The 24,664-nt window shown below is 42.6% G+C and overlaps 1 protein-coding gene across 1 annotated transcript in view; it reads right to left on the bottom strand.

Annotated features, from left to right (window-relative positions):
- Nucleotides 1–16,740: 16,740 nt before the first annotated feature.
- The window catches only part of LOC138259305 (suppressor of cytokine signaling 5-like), a 41,468-nt gene continuing 33,544 nt past the window's right edge, over nt 16,741–24,664 (bottom strand). The window contains exon 2 of the mRNA XM_069206924.1: nt 16,741–19,123. Within this exon, the coding sequence (XP_069063025.1) occupies nt 17,643–18,914 (1,272 nt within the window). The 5' untranslated portion in view covers nt 18,915–19,123 and the 3' untranslated portion in view covers nt 16,741–17,642. The remainder of the gene's footprint in view (nt 19,124–24,664) is intronic.

Here is a 24,664-nt window from a genome sequence, read left to right as displayed (position 1 = left end):
TACACAGTGAACTGCCAGCAGAAGTTTGGCAAAATGTAAAGTACTATCTAAAACAAAATCCAATTTTTCAAGTGGTGCTTGCTGGGCTTTGCCAAAAAAAGCATGGCATACTAATTGAGGAATTATGGAAAATACAAGGTGTGCTAGTTGGAGCATAATTGAAACAGTTAACTAAAACAGTGGGAAACTCTAGCTATATGGTTTCCCCAGTGTATTTTTTCCTTTTGATTCCTGGCTGTGGGCTGGGGCCTACTAAACACAACTCTGTCCAATGTGATTTTAGAAATGTGTGCCTTGGTTCTCCCAACACATCTCCTTGTTAGAGCCCTCAGCCTTACGGTTGTCCTCCTCCAAGATTTTTGTCTTACTCCTCCATGTTTTTTCTGAACTAGTTTTTGTTGGCCTTAGGACTCAGCACTTTACTGCTGCTAACCAGTGCTAACGTGTGTGCTCCCTCCTTAAAATATGATAACTTTGGTTTCTCCCCAACTGGCATAAATAATTTACATATAAGTGGTACTACATGTACCAAGGGCCTGTAAATTAGATGCTACTAGTGGGCCTGCAACACTTGTTCCGCCACCCACTTAAGTAGCCTTCCAAACCTGTCTCAAGCCTGCCATTGCAGCTTGTGTATGCAGTTTAAAAGCTGCCATTTTGATCTGGCAAAATAAATCCTTTTGCTGGGCCCAAACTTTCCTTTTTAATACATATATCACTGCTAGGGTAGGCCCCAAACAGCCCAAAGTGCAGGATACGATGTATTTAAAAAGTCAGACATGTAATTTTAAGCATTAAATGTCTTGATAGTGAAAACTCCAATATTCTTTTTCCAGTACTGCATGGCCTGCCTCTCCCACAGGATAACACTGGAGTTACCTTATTGCGTTCTGTAACTTCCAAATGGGAACAGATAAACAGTTCATGTTTGGTGTCTTCTTTTATGGCAAGTTCCTGCCTTAGCCATTTAGTGCCTACAGTCGGTCTCTGGGTCACATGACTGGGTGTAGTTGGCAGTTGAATTTTGTGTATTTCGCCTAGGCAGCAACACACAACCGATAATTTAGGTGTGCTTGGATGGACCATCACTGCCAGGATGGGAGGGCAGAATTAGCACAGCCCAAATTACACATGGATAGGCTGTGCCTTGCCTTCACACAAAGGCTTGCATACCCCCTGTAGTTAGTCTGGAGCCAGGAGCAGGGGAAGCAGGAAACCTTTGCACTTCAAATGAAGACCTCTAGAAGCTGTTCTCACTTCCAAGAAGGCACCAGGTCTAAATACTGGACCTCAGACACTAACTGTTCAGTACACTTTTGGACCTGTGGAAGAAGGACTGCTGTGCTGCTGAAAGGACAGCTACTTTGCTGGGCTGCTGCCCTGCAAGGCTGCTCCTGCTGCCCTGCAAGGCTGCTCCTGCTGCCCTCTTGCCTCAGTGAGAAGGGCTAAACCTGTAAACTGAAGACAGGACCCTCAGAGTGACTCCAAGGGCTAGTCTCCTTTAACCAGCACCTGGACTCTGCCACTCTAAGTCCTATCCTTCCAAGTGTTGCCACCCCACTCCTGGACCCTTCGAAGTGGGCCTGAAAGTGCTTTGCCAGCCGATCTGTGGATCCAGCAGAACAGACAAATCTTCCCTACTGTGCAGAGCAACCTCAAGCAGAATTGATCCATTGCCTCTGCTGCATGGACTTTCCCGGCACCACGACTTCTCATTGCTGCTCCTTGGAACCGACGCATTGCCTCAGCTATGCCACACAACCTCAAGTCCAGCCTTCGCATTGCAAGTCTTTGTCAACAGCATTCTCAACAATGACATAGAACCTTGCATTGCAGCTCCTCGAAACTGATGCATCCTTGATGAGAGAACTCGCAACGCTGACTTTGACCTGGTCTGACATGACCAGATATCCATGGTTGGCATTTTGTGCTTTTTGACACTATTTTCACTTAAATATTTAAAATTGCATATGTCCAGTTCTGCTGGTTTGATTTTGTTGTTGTTTTGGTCTTGTTTAATTTATCACAATCTACTTTTTCTAATTTGGTGTGGAATCCTTTTTTGGTAGGTTGCACTTTTAGTGTTTTAAGTGAATTAAGCCAGACTGCTCTTTGCCAGGCTACCTGAGGGCTGAGCACAGGTTAATTAAGGGGTTGCTTGTGACTTCACCCTGGCAAAGTTGTGGTCTCTCGTTGTGTAGGGCTTCGCTCCCTTTAACCAGCAACCCAATTTCTTACCCACCTGCTACTGTGGGACTGGCTTAACTGTCTGTCAGGCTACAGGCAGACACTAGGGAATAATTTCAAATTCATCTCTAGCCCATTTTAAAGCAGAAGAGTAGTACAGTCAGCCCTGCCCATTGAGCAGTTCTGGAAGGGTGGAGCAGAATATTTGCACAATAATTCAAGGGAAATGTCATGCAGATTACAAAGATATACTGCGCTGGACCTCTCAGGCCACAACTACTAAAGTAGTTTACATCTTAATTTGGAACCCAAATTAATAGCTCAAGCAAGTGGATTTTGTGGCACCCTGCTTTGTTGCAAGCAATGGAAATGTATCATGGTTCCATCACTTGCCACTCCTGTGCAAGGTCTATGTTGTTCCTTGAAATTGGTCAGTTTACCTGGAAAGGTGTTGTATGAGACGCATATTAAATAAGCAGCTGCACCTTATTGCTGCATGTTGTGTTTTTTCTTGCACTTTCTGGCACTAAGAAGTGCAATGCGAAAAATCTTCACAAGATTTTTGACATTTCTACTGAATTTACTCATGACCTTTTGTTGTTCATTCTGTGTTTGTTAAAGGCAAAGGTTGTGGCTTCCCACTTCTTACTGCAAGCAGTGGAATCTGTCAGAGGTTCCATCACTTGGAATCATTTTGTATGTTCCTTTGTCTCTCCTGACTTTTATTTACTTGGAAATGCTGTGGATGAGGTGCCTAATAAAAAGAACAGCAGCACCGTACCTCAGCCTCAATAAGGAGTAGGGCCAGAGGACCATTGGATAGTGAGCCACAGGATTAGGCCCCTTGAACTCGGCAGATGCAGTGCCGTGTATTCCTGCCTGGCATGAAGTCACTCTGATCTAGATGAATGAGATGGGCCAGCATATGGGTGAGACGTGTTACCAGTATTTTGGCATATATCTTTATGTCAGCATTGATAAGGGAGATTGGCCGATATGATGCACATTGGTCAGGGGCAGACCCTCATTTAGCAGGACCACGATTGTAGCACAATCTAGTCCAGGGGGAAAAGCTCCCTTCGACAGAGCATCTGCATAAAAGTTCAGATGGTGAGGCACCAACAGTGACTGGTACCTTTTGTAGTACTCTACTGGGTACCCGTCCGGCCCCGCCGCCTTCCCCCTTTGAGCTTAGATATCGTGGCATCTAGCTCTTCTGCTGTCAATGGTTGGTCTAAGTCATGGACAAGGTTAGATGGGATAGTCAGTACCGGAAGGTCCCACACTACAGAGCCCTCCTCTGCCAGACGCGGCAGGGGGTCTCTAGCATATAGGTCTTGATGCCCTTTATACCTGACAGTTAACCCATGCCCCTCCCCGCCAATCACAACAAAAACACCAACTGAAGAGCATGAACAAAACAAAACTGGGTTGCATCAAGCTCTTGGACACTTGGTATCACTTCCACACTATTGTATATTGCGACTGGCCATGATGCCTTAAAGCATATAGGAGTCTGAAAGAAGGTGGATCTTTTGGTTAGTCACTAGCCGGTTTAACACATTAACTACTAGATCATGGGTACTCACAAATATTTTCTCAGGGGCCAAAACTTACAGTCATGTATGTGCTTGAGGGCTGCATCAATGCTATAGCATACCCCAGGAGACCGAGTAGAGTGGGGGGGATTATGGGGATGGAAAAGATTAGGGGGAAAAAAAGAATCATAAAAAAAAAATATACTAGAAAATGCTTTCTTTCAAATCTTTTTCACACATTTGACATTCTGTTACCTGTAGGTTATAAGACCAACCTAATAAATACATAATATTTTGTTAATTTTAACTGCCTGCTTGACCTCCCCTACCAACACTCACTGACCCTGTCCCACTAGACTCAGAGTTTCCTAATTTTTTTTTTTTTTTTTATGTAACTCTGTTGTCCTCTTAGCTAAGCTTTCACCTATGACCAGGGATGCTTTGCTGAAAAAGGCAAGTTGAACTGGCTGCTGAAACAAAGACCATAACCAAAAAAGCATAAATATGTCTTTGCAACATCATTTTTAATAACTTTTCCGAATCTGGGATTTGTTTCTAGAGTTATTTCAGCTTGTTCTATAAGCAGGGCAGCCTTGCTCATGAAACAAGGTGAACTAACTACAGAAACAAAACCCAGAATCAGATAATAATGCTGCATGGCTAGCAGAGTTAACCAAATACCCTTGATCAGCTTTCTCTCCTGCAATCAGGTGTCCCAGAGGGAGATCTGTGGCCCGCAAGAAAAGGTCTGTGGGTCAGCCTGCAGACCATACTTTGCGAATACACCTGTACTAAATGTATCTTCCAATTCTTCAGTAGTGTAAAGCTGCTAATCCTACCAACCCCATAACTGGAACTCGTCCAACAATTTTTGGAGACAGGTGTATGGACATGACACCCACATGATTAGGCATGCCACACTGAGGTCCTAGGTATTCCTAGTTTTTTTTTTTTTGCCTTGAGCTGCTCCCTCATGCACGTACAATGCAAGATTACTACTTTTCTACTCTTGCGTGAAATACTTGGGGAATTTTTAACTTTCCCTAACATTTTCCAACAGTGGATTTAAAATAGCAAGACTGTCTTCTGAGCTGTTTGAGGGGCAGTTGCACTTTCCCCAAATATCTATGGCCAAAGTTAGAACAGTAAACTTAACCTCCAGTGTCTGCCATGTTCACTGCTGATTGGAGGGCTCGCTTCAAAACCCACATTGTGAGGATACTAGTAAGGGACAGAGAGAAGATGGACTCAGAGTTTTGTGGCTCTTGGGTGGTACCGAAGACACCACTGCTCCCAAGTAAAGATGCTCTCAGGATAGTGGCAGACTGACATGGTAGTGTATAAGAAATAAGCAACCAAGGCCAAATTTACAGAAGGGTCATGTTGAAGACAGGTGACCGACCCTACTAGAGGATCAACAATGTGGGGAAATCTGTGGAGCACTACCTGATCAAGCGCACTGCATAGAGACCAACTGGAAACCACTGATGTGCATGAGCAGTGAGGGCAACTTACATCGGAACTAACCACACGAACTCAGAGAAAGTGGTGAATGGCTGAAATCCACTAGACAGGTGGCACACCATCCATATGATCTGCAGGAGCCAGAGACCACTAGTGTTTACAGAGGCAATGGGGCAAGGCAAGACACCATTCCCCCTATCTCTCCCCCCATCCCTCCCCTAATCCCCATCACATCTTGAGCAGAACTAAGATGGCATGGTTCCTGTACCCTCATCTGAAGGAGGCAGATCTCTACAGGCAAGACAGGGGCATAAACGATCAATGGTTGACACCAGGGGTACAACTTCAACAACAGGCACATGGGTGAGACCTCAGTACTCTAGTGCGAGGGTGGCCAGTTATAGTTAGGACTACTGCAAGTCTACTGTGGAAGGAGATCCACTGTATCAACTTACCACACTTCTTTTTTTTTTTTTTTTATCACCATGCTCTTTTAGGTCTGGGAGACCATTTAGGGATGGGGAAAATGACTATCAGGTCATATTGAGGGACTATTACACCACAATATATTGGGGAAGCCACATGGATTAGGTGACTTTCAGAGATACAGATTGCCTAAACTTAATAAATAGTTAAGATATCACTAAATACAAGAGGTCTGAATTCCCTCCAAGAGTTAAAGAGCGTCATGACATTACAGCTATACAGGAAACATCTCGAACACTCAGATGAGCTCAGTCTAAGGGAGACATGATATCCAGTGAACTTGAACAGGGTGCTAAATTTCATCCTTCCAGCTAGTAATGAAGACAAAAAAGGGAGTGTTTTTATTGTCATAGGAAAAACCTATGGTAGACGTGTTGCGTTACAGCCGCTCTCAATGCCTCCAATACTAGCCCAGATAGCACCCTTCTCAATACTCTGGAAGGCTTCATGGTATACAACATAGTGTTAATGGGATACTTTAATCTAGTGTGAGATGCATAGAAAGGAAGAAAAAATAAAATAAAAAAAATAAAGCACCGTTTGCAAAGCTTGTAAATGCATGATGTGTGACCTGAGGCTGCACAACTCCTGGGAAGAACTAAAGACCAGAGACTGTGCATATTCTTCTTCCACATTCATAGAACGCACTCTCAAATCACTATGCGCTGGTGACCAACACGCTGATGCCCTTACTTTATAAATCCAAAATACTCCATATTTTGAACCATGCCAGAGAACTTTTTTTTTTTTGTGTGCCAGACCTCTTTCAGGCTAGAGGCAGTACGGGATAGGTAAGGGCTACTGGGCCCCAACTATGGTGGTTGAGTAGTTTGATACTGGGCAAAGAACAACCCTTTCTGCACTAGATGGGTAGCAGGGGCAAGCAGTCAAAGGCTTCTCAGGGAGGTACTATAACTTGGGGCTTTTGGAAATGGGTCTAAGCTCAAACCTCAACATGAAATCAATGGACACATTAGCATTAAGACCAGCCCAGTGCTTACCTTTTATGGAAAAAGAAAGTACTGTCATCTTATAGCAGAAATAAATACTAGAGTCTGATATTTATCAGATACAGTATTGTAATAAGTTTAATTCTAACAGGCACTACATTACATCCCTCCTTCCTGGTACCATTTCTCCCTCCCATTATGGTTGAGAGCACAAGAGGAACGTACACAGTACACTATAGATTTAGGCTCCATTTCAGATGACTCAAATGTTGCCACTGGTTCAGAAGCAATTTAGTTCAATGTCTTCATTCCTTTTAGCAAATATTTTCAAGTGGGTGCGACAGACTCACCTGTGCACCTCAGTTTCTCACCCCCGGGTACAGGCTCAGCCTTAGCCTTCTGCTTACTCGGTGGTGGTGGTGGTGGTTTTGTGGAAGTATGCCCCCACAGCACTGACCCTTCTTTTTTGCAGCTCACAGCGCAAGCCTTGCAGGAGAGACTGGCAGAACTGTGTGCCAGTACCAGTCTTCATCAGCGGCAGTGGCAGTTGCAGCAGCCCAGCCAAATTCCTCGAGGTGGTGTTGTTGAGGAAGCTGAAGCCTTCTAGCTGATCAGGGCTCTGCACAATGGTTGCGACACGGCTTTCTTCTCCATTTCTGCAGCATGAGCCTCTCGAGGCCATGCCAAGCGAGACTAAACACTCTGGTACAACCTTGGTACATCACACTCCTAAACTGCAGAGACCCAGCAGTGACCTCTTCACAGAGCAATGAAAGCCAAAAAAGGATAATAAAAAGCCCATTAGTGATATTTTAAAATAAAACAATCCGATCAAAGCGATGTGCACCATGGTCTAGTCATGAAGTGGTTGTTTTAATTTGTGTTGTGAATGCGATAAAGTGTTTTTATAAGTAAAGTAAGTGCTACAATGCAATGACTTTGCAGCTATCAACCTCATTTGAGCACAGCAAGCTTCTCTGAACAATGAAGCAGCACATGGGCTTTTGAGGGGCATTACTAACTTGGTTCTCCTCCTTCCATACTGGCAGATACCAGGTGGTCAAGGGTGGGGAATTGCACCTTTCAAATGTCGAAATGACTTGTGTCCAACACGGCTCAATCCTAGATACTGTACTATTCAGTTTGTATATGGATGCCTTAAGAATGAGAAGGTCATTATGCACTAGGAGGATGATAACCACCTGTACTTAAACAAAATGTGTGTGTGTGTCTCTCACAAATTGAGAACATCACCACCTCCTTAAACTGTCTTGGACAGATGGAAAACTGAAAGTGATACCTTTCTACTATTAAAAGCCCACAAACAACGAATTTCTCAACCTCTCAGAGGATCAAACTGAATCCTTTTTACATCCCAGGGCATTCATAATGGATGTCTCTACCCCCTTACTTTTGCACTCTAAAATCTCTAGTATTCATGTAGAATCCAGCCCTCACACCTCAGTCACACAAACAAGGTGGCAAACACTTCCAGTTTTAACCTATACTATTGTTTCACCGAAGCGCTCCAATACCGCTCAGTCCCAAAATGCTAAGAAAATTTAAAAAATAAGTAATCAGTTAAAAATGAAACTCCATGAGAATTAGGAATACAATTACAATCGACCCATACTTCAGACACTAAGTTTCTTCTTCTGAACAAAGGGATGCCTTTCAAGAACTACATAGGCATCAGTCACATATAGATCAGAGAGCTACTTCACAGGAACCATAGCTGCACATTGACAACAGAGGTGGATCGTACTGACAGGTACATGCTATGCGTTGCCTTCTATTCAGACACCCGAGATGAGTGGTCCCACAATAACCATAATTTTAATAAGAGCTGCTTCACACTATCTGTGGACAGGTGAGAGAAAGGGAGGTACCAACCATGAGTACAGCTCTGATCTCATGTATGTGGCTTGAACCTTCTCATCAAATGACACTTTGTTGACTAGAGAAGCAAACATAATTCACAGAATTGTGATCATGAGAGAACAGTCTTGTTGACCAAGTATATATGGCCATAATGCACTTCTCACCAACTGTAGACACGTACACCTACCAGAAACTGTCTTTTATAAAGTAGAGATGCCCAAGCAGCAAGTTCTGGCCCTCACTAGCTATGGAAACATGTATATGAAAATACATTTTCGTTAAACAGACACGTACATGTGGGTGGTGCAGAGTGCCAACTAAAGACAAACATATGGACAAAAGTAGTATCTTTCTCTGGTCACATGCATGAGGATAAGGACCAACATCAAATATATCTGGCGTGGGAAGCAGAGAAGACAAATGATGTGGCTCTTTGAGTGCAGACATATGTACAAGTAGGCTGCAGACAACCCACACTGTCCACGGTGACATACGAGTAGAGGGGCCAACTCAAAGCGAGAGATTATTGGGGGGGGGGGGGGGGGCAGGATAAAGAAAAAATAAAAACACCACACAAAACATGCACTAATAATTAGCAAACAAACTGAGGTTGCATGTCTCCTATATACATTTTATTTACTTCCTGTATTTTTATTTTAGAGGTAGCACAAGATGAGTTGGTGCAAATGCCATTGATTTTATAATTTTTTAATTTTTATATTATTTCCCCCGTCCCATTTGCTTGGTGCTGAAACACAGTGGTGTGTCCTCACCCTTACATTAGTCAATCCGTTCATCACAGATTTGAGTCCAGCCTTGGATGAGGTACATTCACATCCCCCAAACCTGGGACAGCACTTTGACGTCACTCCAGTATGCAGACGATATTGTTCTAATGAATTTATCTAACAAATGTAATTGACATTGGCTTGCAAAATCTGCTTGAAACTCTGGCCTCATACTGCATAATAAATTAGATGACAGTCAACTTAGATAAAACTAAAATAGTCATTTTTAGGACCAGCTGCAAAAAGGAGGGTAAATGGTACAAGGGCAGCAATTTAGTAGAAAGATGCTCTAGTTAAAAATATCTGGAGGTTTGGCTACAAGAGAAACACTCGCCCAAGCTCTAGCTAAATGCCCTAAAACCGCATCTGGCCCCACTGATTGCGGGCTTTCAAAAACTACACAGCAAATTGTGTGTCAAGACAGGAGGCTAGCATTATGCATAAAGTCTTTATTCACCACTCCTGTGCAGCTCCTTTGAAGACTTTAGAACCAAATAATGTAATAATAACATAGAACCAAAACAGTCTATATAGTCCCACAGTAGCAGCCATCTTCCTTTTTTGTTTGCTGCTTCTGTGCAGATAAGTAGTCTTATTGTTTATTTTAAAAATGATTTGTTGTATTATGGAATTTTAATGATGTTGATGTGTGTATGAGAAGTATTTTACCCAATTTTGGGGTACTTTTGGTGTTTAGGATATTTCTGAATTTAATATTTTATAACAAAAAAAATTAAAAAAAGGGGGGGGAGAAATGGTTTACCTTCAATGTGAAGGAAACAGTTGCTTTCTTTTGTGTGCGAGCGCAAGCTGGTCATGTGAATAGCTTGACAGCAGACGCGTTGCTCCTGGAGCACATGAGCCGGTATCTTTTTACAATTTTGAGAGATGGCCTCTGTTTTATAACAGAGACGTGCTCTCTTTGACACCACGTGCAGTATGATACACGCGTGCACTGTTTATTTAAAAACAGACACATACACAGTTGACAAAGCACACGCATTAGCGTGCATCAGACACTTTGTTTTCAAGGGGAATTGAGCTTGTCTAATTGATGAGCGACGTGTACATGTCACGTGGTGCTGTTGCTCGGCAACAGGCTTTTGATTACGGAGAGCCATTGCAGTTGAACATTTACTGAGTGAAGAGCGTTTTTTATGAGGAAACTTGACATTTGAAAAGATAATATTTAGGGGAGCCTTAGGATATAAATCAAACGATGTCTAATAGGCATATTTAAAAAAAAAAAAAAAAAAAAAAAACACAAAGGAAGACGAATAGAAATAAATATGACTGAGGAGATGGATATATCAAACAAAGATTCTTAGGAAGAGAATATTAAGAGGTTGATCACAAAGGAGGTTGGAGAGAGTGTTAGACAATGCTGACTTAAGTTTTGGAAAGAATGTAATAAGAAAGGTAGATTAGTTGAGGAGGATCAGTATTGGTCTTTATCAGACGATGAGGAATATGAGAAAAGAGGTCCAGGTGGAAAGTGTTTAGAGAAAAGAAAGCATTTAGGAGAGGAGGATTTTGAAAGGGGATGTCCACTAATTAAAAAGAAATTGGTTTCAGGTGTCCTAAGCGGCACGATGGAGAGGCAGGACAACCCTGCAAAGGATAGGTCTGGTGAATCCAGCTGGAAAAATAAGGAATATTCAGATGAATATAAATGAGTACATACTAGATATGAATGATATGGATGAGTTTGATGCTCTAGAAAAAACAGGAACAGGACAAAAAAAAAAAAAAAAAAGGAAGAAAATAAACCAAACACATACAAGATGCTTTGGGTCATACTTTATTCGAGCCTTCAGATGTAAAACAGCCGCGGAGTGCGGAATGGTGGCCTATGCGTCATGTTGCTGAATATTTAAGACAAAAAAATTCGAGAACCTTTGGAAAGGAACAAAATAAATATTATGAGGGCAGAATGTTCACGCCTAGTGATTGGGGAAAAAGATTCAATGACTTCAAACCTGGATCCAGATTTGATTATTTACCTACTTAAACCTGGACGAGATCCATGGAAAGGTTTGGAAAGATCACTAAAGCAGTGTCAAGATAAGATACTAGATGTTTTGGGACAGTTAGCCAGAATTTTCGATATGGTGGAGGAGTCTTATGTGAAAGGCACAGATGTTAAGAGGTGGAGCCAAACAGCTATTTGTTTTTTAGGAAATGCTAATGCAGGCCTTATTTATGAGAGAAGGGCAATTTTGTTAAACATAAGCCCAAAATTGGGAGAATTAGCAAAGGAGTCTTCTGAGAAATCAAAAGGGCTGCTTTTTGGTGACGGCATGATTAAGGCTTTAAGCAAATATGTACATATGTTTACGGCATTAGATAAAGCTCCTATTTCTATGAGGAAAGTATTTGGGGATGGAAATTCATATTGCAGGGCTGGAAGAAGGGGCCATTCTTTCGTCAGACCATTCTACCGGGGCCCGAGCAGTTATGGATGAGGATCTTTTAGGGGCAGTTATTCAGCCAATTCATTCTATCCACAAAAAGGCAGAGGAGGTAGAAGCAGAGCAGGACGTGGATGTGGTCAAGTCAACGATTCAGGATCACATTAAGGACAAGGTGAGTATGAGGACTGGAATCCCTGGGAAGAATCGCAGGGAGATTACAAATGTTTACAAAGAATTGGGAAAAAAGTAACAAACGATGGTTGGGTTCAAGAAACGGTGAAAGGTTACACAATAGAGTTTCAGGAATATCCATATCAAGAAAAGGAACCAAGGGAAATATGTTTCCAAAAGGAGATAAGAGATTGTATTACCGGAAATTAAAGGGATGTAGGAAAAAGGTGCAATTGTGAAGGTGGACGATTCAGAAAAAGTATTTGTAAGTACCTTCTTTGTAGTAGAAAAGAAGGACAAGGGTTGGAGACCTGTGATAAATTTGTGGAATTTAAACAAATGTGTCCTGTACAGACATTTCAAAATGGAAGGCATTCATGTTCTGAGAGATATTCTCCAAGAGCGAGATTGGTTAGCAAACATAGACCTAAAAGATGCCTATTTTATGAATCCCATGAATTTTCACAGCCAGAAGTTCTTACAGTTCAGGTAGGAAGGACAATTATACCAGTTCACTTGTCTTCCTTTTGGTCTATCTTCAACACCTTGGTGTTTTTCAAAAGTGATGAGATCAGTGGTAGGTGTCTTGAGAGAGAGGAGTGAGTGATTATTTATCTGGACGATATCTTGATTAGGAGTCAAGAGAGTTCTTTACTTTTGGAACATGTGATGATGAGTGTGGGTGTTCTGGAGGATTTGGGTTTCATAAGCAACCAAGAGAAGTCAGTTCTTGTACCGTCGCAGAGGATGGAATTTTTAGGGTTTGTAATAGATACGGTAGAGACTCAATTACAATTACCAGAGAGAAAGATTACCTTACTAAAAAGGGAGATAAAAAATGTCTTGAGGAAGAGAACTATTACTTTCAGGACAATTGGTTTGCTATCATCTTCAATTCAAGCAATTTTCCCAGGGCCATTACATTACAGAGCACTCCGGAGAATCAAACACATAGCATTGGCACAATGTTTATGGTGTGGGGGATATGGTAAACATTTCAGAGGATCCAGTGGAAGAATTAAATTGGTGGATAAAAAAAACAAAATCTGCAGGCTTGGAACGGGAGAGCCACGTTTGGTTCAACAACGGAGTATGTTCTGGAAACAGATGCGAGTGCACTAGGTTGGGGTGCAGTAATGGGAACACAAATGATAGGAGGAAAATGGAACATCAAAGAAAGGGAGGATCACAAATTGTTTGGAATTGAGAGCAGGAGAATTATCAATTCGGAGTTTCAGGGAACAATTGAAAGGATGTTCAATTCTTTTCAAAATGGACAACACTTCAGCAGTGATGTATATAAACAAGTTAGGAGGCAACAAGTCAAAGAGGCTTTCTGAGTTAGCAAAGAATTTTTGGGAATTTTGCACTGAACAAAGGATACAGGTGACAACACAGTATTTACCAGAAGAAGTGAATACGAGAGCAGATTGGGGTTCCCGCTATATTTGGGATTCGAGCAAATGGAAAATCATGCCTTATGTACTTCAAAAGATGGACAGAATCTGAGGACCTCTGGAAATAGATGTTTTTGCTTTGCGGTTGACTAATCAGTTGGAGAGGTATACGAGTTGGCGTCCAGATCCAGGGGCAAAGGCAGTGGATGCTTTCAGTCTGCAGTGGAGAAAGTTTCAGGGCTATGCCTTTACTCCTTTTTGTAAGATTCAGAGAGTTGTCGTACAGTTGAGGAGACGGATGTCAGTTGGTACTAGTGACTCTATTTTGGACAACGCAAGTGTGGTTTCCTTCGGTTATGGAATTAACAGTGGAGGATCCAATCATGATAGAGGCATGCAAGGGTCTTTTAAAAGATGTAAACGATCAGGAGTATCCTTTGATACAGTCAGAGATGCTCAATCTTCTAGTTTGGAAGATTTCAGGAGAAATGAACGCTTCAGCGAGCTATCTGGAGAAGCTTCGGAGTTATTATATGAGTCATGGGCTACAGGTACAAGGAGAAGATATAGGAGTGCATGGAAGGTTTGGTTATGTTGGTGCACTGACAGGAATCTGGATCCCGTGGAGACAAATTAAGTTATGGTAGCTAATTTCTTAGCAGAATTGTTCAGGAAAGGAATGCCTTATAGAACTATAAATTGTTATAGGTTGGCGATTGCAGCAGGACATTGTTTGATTGATGGTTCTTCTATTGGAAGTAATACCTTGATATGTAAGATCATGAAAGGTCTGAGACCACCAGAAAATAGATATACTACCTTATGGGACATTAGGATGATATTTGATTTGTTTAAGAAATGGCCATCAAATAACTATTTGACAAGTAAGCAGTTGGCCAGGAAAGTGGCAACATTATTATGCATGATATCTTTTAAAAGAGTCTTAGATGTCAAAGCTCTTGAGACTTCACGTAGATATTTATCAGCCACAGGGTGTCTTATTTGAGGTAAGAAATACAACAAAGACTAATGACAGAAAATATATTTTATCCTAGGTTTGATGAACACCCAGAATTATGTGTAGTAAGGTGTATTAAGGAGTATAAAAATAGGATGCGTGAGTATGGATTAGATGGAACAAATCAACTTTTAAATTTCCTATGTGAAACCGTTTAAGGCAGTTTCAATGGCTATGATTGCTAGATGGGTGAAAAATGTGATGAGTGAGGCTGGTATAGACTTGAACAAGTATACAGCACATTCTGTAAGGGGTGCTATGGCTTCTAAAACTTTATTAAGAGGTGGAAAGTTGAAGGAAATTATGAAAGCAGCTGAATGGTCAAGTGAGGACATATTTAGAAAATTCTATTTTAAACCTATTTAACATGTGGCAGTTTTAGCAATTTAAGCTTTAAACGTGCATAATGCTAGCCTCCTGTCTTGACATAAAATGGTGATTCTCAGAGGTTCACTGCATAGAGAATCGGGATTTTAGTAAAGACAAGGAGGCTACAATTATCCCTCCTCTCCCACCCACGGGAGATTGTAAAATGAGGAAATATTAATTTGGAGAATTTCTGGCTGTTTATATGAAGTGTTGGTAGTGACCTTAGAAAGTTTTTTAATTTTAGATTGGGTTTGTATGCTAAATATGATGATTTTAGATGAATTTCGAACTTAATTTTTTATCTTTTTTCTAGACATAAGAATTTGGAGCATTTATCCTTCCAGGGAAAATTTTGGAAAGTGGAGAAAGGAGGCTGAACATGACGGCAAAACAAAAGAGGAAGATGGCTGCTGCTGTGGGACTATATGGACTGTTTTGGTTCTATGTTGTTATTACATAATTTGGTTCTAAAGTCCTTAAGGGAGCTGCACAGGAGTGGTGAATAAAGGCTTAATGCATAATGCTAGCCTCCTTGTCTTTAATAAAATCCTGATTCTCTATGCAGTGAACCTCTGAGAATTGCCATTCCCTACGCCAACCTGAAAACCATCTCTGACTGCAATGAAATCAAAACTGATCCCAATCGGTTGGTTTAACAGGACAAATGAGTTAATTCTTTAACAATGCCCAGAACAAAGTATATTGTATCCCACAACATACATCACCTGTGCAAATCCGATCAGAATTTGGGCTCCGCGAGCAAGGTCTAGCACATCAAAGTGCCCTCCTCAAATATTTGTCATCTGTAAGATAGGGCCAACTGACCACTCTGAAATCATTCATTTGGAAGGAGATTCAGGAAACAAACTGCTGGGCCAAGGCGAGAAGTGATGATAAAAAAAAAAAAACTAAAAAAAAAAAAAAGAAGGGGAAATAAAGAATTGCTGACCTCGCAACATCTGTAGGATGAACATCTATCTCAGCATACTTTTAAACTTGCAGTGATCAAACATGCAAGGATATTATCCTGGTTGTCCTAGACAAGGAACGTTTTTCACAAACAGACATTTCATGACTATGCATTAATACTTACAAAATCACCAACACTGCAGGGCTCTCTTTTTGAAGTATCAAAGGCTATTTTAAGTCTAAATTATTAGCATTAAGATTCAGCTTGCTACCATCAAAGGATGCAAAGCCATCATGGGTCCCAGAACCAGCTTCACTGTCATACAGGCAGTACCAGGGGCTGAACTAATCTTTTACGCATAATTATGAATATGCCTGTCCTTGCTCATGGTGCGCGGAAGGCTCTTAGGGAATCTGTTTAACGCCAACGGAGTAAGAACATGCCGTCAAGCCTTGCTGTTCTGCTAGGACCGTCAGGATACTTAAACCAATCTAGAATACGATCTCATAACTCTCACTTTAGTTCTACCAACAAATTATTAGATCCTAAAATGCAGCCAGATTAATGCCCGAAGAAAATCATGCACCTGTAGCATAGTCTGTTTACATTTTATCTGATAATATTGTGTCTGTTTCTTTTGTTTTTATTCATATCATGTAAGGTTTAAAGTAACTATCATGAATAATAAAAAATGTCATACAGTGGTGTGCCAGTTCCCTCACACTTTTAACGTATTAAATGGGTGGCTCCTTGGGAAGACCTATAATCTCAGTTGAACTAGTTTGAGTTGCACTCTTTAGTTTGTGCAGAGGTTGAGAGTTTGGGGAGAACGCTGCTTGAATAGAGAATGATCTATCTTCGAGGGTAGAAGTCTATTAGCCATTAATGGGTGCAAAAAATAATGCTCTGTAAACACTTGTGGGAAGGAGTATCGTAAATGAATATACCAAGTTGTACATCTTTGCTTTTAACTGATATTTAACAAGATTGTAAGATCTGCCAATGAGTGGCACGGACAATCGAGGCAGAAGGTGATTGTGATTTGCGCAGATCACACACTTTGTGCAAAAGAGGATGTCAGGATTAATATCGAGGTCTCCTTATTTCAGAGCAGATAACTTTAGCCACCAAACCACATCAAACCAAGGAAATAACCAGAACAATGCATAGTTTTGCTTGCAGTCAGTGACTGTTCTCAGTGAAGGACTACTTTATTGGAACATAAATACAGTGTGTTTTTGGTTTATTCACTCTGTCTTTCAGCAACGTCTACTTTCCCCACCATCCCATGTATGCCACAACACCCCTTTCCCCTCCCCCCTCCCAAAGGTATGAGGTAGCCGTACTGGCTGCTTCCTGCGGCTACAGCTTGAAACAGTCAGGCGATTTTTGAAAGTTTAGTTGTGCAAACACTGACCTGTAGTAAAGAGGGAGGGGAACAGAGGAAGATGTGCCCTACCGGCCTCAGGAGAGAAATGAAGATTAGAACCACTTCTCCCAGGACCCCTTAGTCCACCCAATGGCACCAGGGTTTGGAAATCCGCATAGATTACCTTGTTCTTCTCAAAATCCACTTGCAAGCGGAGGGAATCTAAACTCTTGTGCACGTCTTCTAAAGATAATTAATGAAAAGACAAGTCGATGAACAGCAAGGCCATGTGGCTAATGAAAAACAAATCCGGTCTGGTTAGACCTGGAGTTCCAGGGCAGCGAGTCATCGATGTTCAGCCCACACAAACTCACCCATGCCACGTGCGCTTCTGCTGCTCAGAGCGCAGCAATAGGACGACGTTAGATCACTTCCCTGTTATTACATAAGCTGTTCCGCGCCCCACCAGTGTACAGACAAAACAAAAACACACACACAACTCATCCGGCTTGTCACGTTGCGCTCCTCATGTGCAAAACAGAAGACAGTAGTGTTCGGAATACGATGAGCATTTTTTTTCCAGTAGAAATATGCCCGGTGCTCTGAATGACAAAGCTGAAAATGTTCACCTGCAGCAAGATGTGCAATAAGGATCCTGCCAATAACATTCCTGCCTGGCTGAGACGTTCTCACCCCACCATTAGTCCCACTGGGCATCAAGCCTCCTCACTCGCACCTTCTGCTTGTAATGATATTCCTTCAGATAGGCCTTTAGAGCACTGGGGATGGGCAGGCGCTCCATTCCATCATAAGTGGTGCAGCTGGCCACAACAGCCCGGCATAGGTGCTGTAGGCTAAATGGAAAGGTCCGCCCATTGGGGCTGGACAGCAGTGGCTCGAAGAACATGCAGGCATTGGGGTCCTTGTAGTGCTCCAGTAGGCCAGTCACAGTAGGGGCATGGAAGACGCTGGGGTCATGAACATCAAAGCTAAAGTTGTGGTTCCACTGCTCAATGCGGGCATGAAGAGAACGGCCATAGCGGCGGAAGCTGACTGAGAAGAGGTAGTCCTCCTGGGCTGAGTCCCGAAGCAAGAAGGTGCCCTCTGGTTTGCCTTCCAACAGGGCTTCTGCTTCGTAGCGGTCCATCACCCCCCAATAACATGGCAGGTTAGTAATTTGCAGCAAGTCAGGAACCAAGCAGTGGATGTAGTCAACTTGCGTGTGGGCTCGCAGCCCATCCTTTGGCTCCTGCCTTTCCATGGAGCTCTGCCTCTGGGGGCTAGCCTCCGGTGTACACTCCTCTTGGCCAGCCTGTAGAGTTGCTCGATTGTCTCCTGCCAGTTCATTCATGCCGTGTGCCAATTTAGGGCCCAGTTTGTAGAGAGGATTGATCTGAGCAGTGACTTCAAAAGTGTGGATCTGTGCATCAGGTGGTGGGTCCACCCCCTGCTCAATGCTAATCCTCCGCCTCTCCCTCAGCCGGTCCTCCTCATCTTCCACCACACTGGGGCTCTCTGTCACACCTCCTGCTTGTGATACTGGCACAGTGTGCTGTTTTATTAGGTGCCACTTCTGTGCTAAGTCTGAGCCAGCAGCAAAGGGACATTTATCCAGCATCAGCTCACTCAGGTGGATCTTGCGGTGAGACGATGGTAGGTCAGGAGAGGGGCTATTGCTGCTGCTTTTGATGGGAAAGCACTGGCCCACTGCATCCTGTATCTTCTGCCTCAGTGACTTGCTGGGAAGTTCAGAGTCAAGTTCCTGCAGTGAAGCTCTGCTTTCCTCTCTAAAAGGCTGCTGGTCCCTCGCTGAGAGATCCCTGCCCTTCTCCGCACCCTTTCTTGGAGTCTTGTTCTTTGTGCTATGCCTGCTGCCCTCCTCCTTCCTCTCTTCAGACCGGCTCTGCCTGATTTTAGGTCTCGCCCCTCTGTTGTCTTTGCCTTGATCACCAGCCCCGTTCGGTTGGGACATCTCTTGGCAGCCGGCCTGATATTAAAGGCTGGGGAAGGCAGCGTCACCTGGTGATGCAGGCAGGGCGGGGAGCAGAATGTCAGAAGCAGCTTGAAACATTAGTCAACGCCATCTCTGAACAGCTGGCATCCTCCAGAGCCCTCAGGAGCGGGAGGTTTTGGCATCATCTATCATCTATCATCTTCAGGAGCTCTCCCTGCTGGTAGTCTCTAGACACAAACAAATATCAACACTGTTAGAGAACATGGCATGCCACGAGAATTAACCCGCTCCCTCCCACACCTAATAATGCGAAGACAGTTAAATTGAAGATGAGTTAAAAGTATAATTGAAGTTGAGTTAAAAGTATAAGCCAAAGCTTGTAGTAGATCCACCTCGCTCTTTACATTTTGACTTCTTCAAATTGGGGGTGGGGCTCAAGTGATCCCTAGGAGGGCAACGGGCTCTGGCCAAAAGAAGCATTGTCCCGAGAACCGTGCTTAGTTTTAATTGTGGAAAAAATAAGCAGCAGTAAACACTTTGTAATGGCCCATCACTAACATCTTTTTGACAACTGTATCCAAGCTGGGTGTTTGTCAAAACAGAAGGAACTCCAAATATTCTTCGACCCCTCTCACCCCCCAACCATTTCAAATAATTAAACCGTGGATATTGTTACAAGTTAGTAACAGCTGCTTGACCAAAATTGTATGTTTGGCAAACATGTATTTAACTGCATTTATAAAAAAAGATAACAGAACGTAACTGCAATGTTTAAATATGCCTAGGCATATTTAAACATTGCCAACTTAGAGTAATTCTGAGGGGACCACAACAATTTAACCTTTTTTCCCCACGCGAGGTGGGGGCGACATTAAAACGTTTGAAGAGGACTGCTCTATGGTAAGGCTGTGCACTGCAATGGAGAAAATAGACATCTGAACCATGCATGATAAAGAAATACAATTCTTCTACAAAGGGAATCACAAACTGGAGACGTAATGACCAGAGCCCAGGGCAGCAGAAGACTAGAACTTTCTTACTTCCCTACAGGGTATCATAACACCCAGAATGGACAACTCTTTCTAGCCTCCCTGGAGAAGAACTCATTATCTGCAGGTGACCACCACATATGCTCAACCCTTATCACCTCATCATTCCCGCCCTTCCAACTAGTAGGACAGAACATTACTTACAGATCAGTAGCCACCCAAGTCTTTATTTACAAAGCAGAACCCCAACATAAGACAACAATTCCTCCATTTGACTCGGTCTTCACATTACACTTACGAAATAACCAAAGCTGAAAATGCTTATAGGCCAATCATCATCCATGCTTTCCACATTCATATCCCTTGCAATACAGCACAATGTTACGAGACAGTAACAGAATAAATCCCAGCCTCCTTCTCACAACTACGGATTAATGATCCAGTTTCTTTCGCCCTCAAGCCCACCCCTCATTCCTTCAAAACTATGTTTGAAAGTTGGACTGTGTTGGGAAAAGCAAAAATCAAAATAAACTCGTTTCGGGCGGGGGACGTGAGGGGTTTGAACAAAAAAACAGTTGCACCATATCACCGACACTCCACAACTCCCTCCACACTCTGTTCATGCTGAGACCCTCATGTGCATATGCTGCCAAGCCATCAAGAGAACTGTGAGACCTAAGAATCCCTTGAAAGCGTTCTCATACTGGAAAATGTTTTTCTGTTGCCCATGAAAGCATGGGCAAGGCAGACAAACATCAGAAACCAAGGTATTTTTGCCAAAGTGAATGAAACCAACCATATATGTTTATGCTCAAGTCTGACAACTAGTGACAGAGAATTGCAGCAGATACCTCAATGCCAAGACCCACAAGCATTTGACACTATTCTCACTATAAGGAAAGCCAGTAGGTTATGAGGAGAATTTTGTTCACTACACAAACGTCAGCAGTGAGTATTGTGAAAAACAGCACGGAGATGTGACAAGCCTTGGATAATCACTGTGCCACCTACCTGAGCTGAAGGCCAGCTCTATATGCATACATTTTGCACTCTATAGATCCAGAGCTCCTTTCATTCATAATGTGTACTTTGCACCTTCTTCTGAATAAATAAATAAAAAAACGTGTGGTGCCAATATCGGAGCAAACTAGAGGGCAAGTTTTAGATTATCTCTTGTTCGCTTATTCTCACTATGGAACGTTCTGGACTCTCTTTTGTAGCCCAGAACTCATATGTAACAGGACTGCATGTACAGGGTTCCTCGTTACAAGAGCACAAACTATCTTCACTCCAAAAGATTTCTCCGGATACTACATTCTGAGAGAATGAGTTCAGGTCAATGTATGATCTAAATTGCCTCCTCCTCGGGGTATCTTTCTGATAAATCATGTGGTAATAACAATTTTACATGTGTGTGGGGTACCTCCGATAGTGCAAGATGGTTTCAAACCAGTAACAGAAAGGATGAACAAAAAAAACAAAAAACAAAAAAAAGATACAATTAGTGAAAACCAGAAAGAAATGAGCGTTTCTGGTGCCGTCATGGTACATGCTGCCTAGAAAGTCTGTGCCAAGTGTCTCACTTCTGATCCGGTCTTCTGCAGCACAAAAATAACTTGTATTTAATGGCAATCACATGCCTCTAGCCACGGACCTACTTATGGGAGGGTCTTCATAGGCCACACAGGTCTCTGGCTTCATGAATGCCTAAGAAAAGAGACTGCATTTCAGTGGACTCTACAACACACCCCTTCCCCTTAAAACAACTAAGGAGCATCCATTTCAAAACAATGGTCCTCCTTAATCTCAGATTTCCACTTATCCCCCCTCCCCCAATCGAAAAGTGCTGACCAAGCCCAGAGTGCTAAGATTAAGAATTCCTACCACATCTCAACCCTCAGATATCTTCTCTGCTCCCCAAAATAGCTACAATGCAAGAAGCCATATATAAAAATTAAAAAAAAATCACAAGTCAGGCTCAAGATTTGCTGAGTCAAGACAGGAACGTCTGAGATTTCTAGACTACCCATACTTCTATCCCAGGTGATTTGCCTGGCCTCCATCAAATGAAACACTTAAGTTGGTAGTGACCTTTCAGATCCTTCCTACTTCTGCTGCTTGGATATCCATTGTACAGTCTCCAGCAGACCCAGTGGGAATGCACAATATGGAATCTCAAAATTCTTTCGGGCCCCTCTATTTATGGAAAAGAGCTAGGGTAGCTAGTGACATTGAAGTACCTTTCCATGAGCTCCAAACATGCAACAAGTGTGATTCATAGATGCCACACAGATTCTTTTGCTTAGGCTGCAGCAGGGGAAGTCGTGTCTATCATGGAATTACCAGCAGAAGGCTCTAGCCAGGTCTTTCCCCAACGGTCTCACAAAAAACATCCAGAAGGAACAGCAGTTCCACAGAATTTCTGGAAGCACACGTTTCCTAATCAAGTCTTCTTCATTAGAATGAACAACATCAAAATTCACTGCACTTGCTGTCAGTGGACCCAAAGACTGATTTCCTGCAGGTTAATGTAGAAAAAGGACAATACATATCTGTGCGCTATAGGGAGTGGGTCATGAAACTTCTGCTTAGTCCCCCTCCTTTGGCCCCCCCAACCCCTTTGAGTCAACAATTAGATTCCTTTCAGCTTAGAACCAAAAGGAACAACGTCCTCTACCATAGTGCCCTGGAAGCAATGGTTACTTGGAGGCAACGAGAGACCAGCACACCAGCCACAATTTCCGAACCCCCTAAAAATTCAAAGTAATGGAGCCAGTTCTGGTCTCAAGCAAGGTTTGTGCTTCTCAGAACACGGAAAGATCATATTTGGTTTATTAATCAAAAATGAATCCCCTATTTGCGGTTGCAAATGTTCAATGTAGCACCACCAAAAATACTCATCAGGATCATGAAAAAGCTAGTATGTTGTCTGGGCATCTCTTTATCCCTCTTTGTACAACTACTATGAACAAGGTCCTTCAAACGGCCCCATTCAGCATGTGTAACTGATGCTCCCTCCTCTCCATTTCTTAACATTTCTAAAGTGCTAACATTCATCCGTAGGTACGTTGATGCTCAAAGAATATGTTCTTCTGACAGCTGAGACACCATATTAGGATCAGCACTCGGGAAAGAGACATTTATTTAGCCACTTCCTAAAATTCTAAGATTTTGCAATCAAAGGTTTCTTTGTAGGCTATTTCCATGGCCTTGCTGCAGCCACCGGAAAAAGAAAAAAGTCTACTGCCTACAGTACTTCTGGAAAACTGGGCAGGCTCATCAGTTTAATTTTATCGGAGCACAAACTTCACCTCGGGGGTCATATGGCAAAAGCCATTTATTTAGCGGGTTACACTTATTGTCATACAGTGCTTTATCTATGAAACAGTGAATTACATGTAATAAATTTGGCTCACTGGGAGCCAATGCAATTTAGCTAGTCCAAAAGAGACAGACTAACTTCCTTTTGAAAAATTATAGGGCAGTCAGTGAAAAAGTAAACAGTATTCAACATTAATCTCTAATATTCAATCTTGAAATATGGCCCGATACTGCATTTCTTAATACAGTGCTTTATTGCTTGTATTTCTACATCAATATTTATGTTATGTACAGAAAGAAGAGAGCCAGTCAACACACATTTCACCTTTTAAGCGGGGCGCCAGCTTGGGGTTTCTCAAGTCTGTGTCAGTAAAGAGTGGGTTTCAAAATACATAAACACAAATGTATGTGTAAGGCATTTATGAAGACGTTAATTTACTTTATATCAAAAAAAGTAAACAGTTGGACAGAATTAGCGACAAGGTAAGAAAAAAAAAAGTAGAATAAGAAAACTAGTTAGTGACAGCCTTGTCATTCAGAATCCAGAAGCCTGAATAATCATGGAGGCACAGCACTGTAGTAGCCGTAGAGGACAACAGTAGCTACCTCCTACGTAGGCAAACAAGGACAGGACCACAAGTCGCAGCCAAAAAGAGGAACTGAGGGCCACTGGGACAGAAATCAAAATGAACCAAATGCACCGCTATCACAACAAACAGATCATGTGAAACTACAGACGGTCCACGGAGGCAGGGTAAACGCAGCCTACAGCACCAGGAATTCCCAGGCAGTCTCCCATCCAGGTACTAACCTAACCAGGCCCCACCCTGTGTAACTTCAGATCAGAAGGCTTCCGGGTGGTATGGCCATAGCTCAATTGCCCGAACTGAAACGACCAGGGGGACTGTAACAATGATGGGAACAGGAAATGTGGTGCTACAGAAGACAATCCAACCAGAAAGGAAAGGGCAACCATCAAAAAAAGAGAAAAGGGGGAATGAAATGAAAAATCACCCATAAATGTCCAACAACATGGCATACCAAAACTGCCCACAGAAGGCACATGCAAAATGAACTTAAAATGGTGGAATGCAACAGAAAAGGAAATTGCATTCCAAAAGCCTCTGTACACACACAGGAGGTTGGCAACAGAGTCATCACTATAAACCAGACTGAGTTGGAGCAATGCGAAGTCCCCAGAAAATGGAGGGGGTGAAGGAGTTCCACAAGCATAAAGAAAGCGCACAGTGAACGATGCCCTTAGCAGTCTCAATAGCCAAGACGAACATAGCGCATAGCACCCAGAGTACACAATTGAGACAACAGTACTTGGAAGAAAAAGTGAACCAGAAAAGGACAGTGGAGTACTGTAGCCGCAGTGAATCCACAGAGAATGGCACCCATGGAACCACAAGGAACCCTGAAAGCGCAAGAAAACCACCACAGAAACAATGAAGC

Source organism: Pleurodeles waltl, chromosome 9, assembly GCF_031143425.1.
Source record: "Pleurodeles waltl isolate 20211129_DDA chromosome 9, aPleWal1.hap1.20221129, whole genome shotgun sequence".
Taxonomy (NCBI): Eukaryota; Metazoa; Chordata; class Amphibia; order Caudata; family Salamandridae; genus Pleurodeles; species Pleurodeles waltl.
Note: the sequence above shows the minus strand (reverse complement) of the source record. Positions and strands in the feature narration are given on the sequence as shown.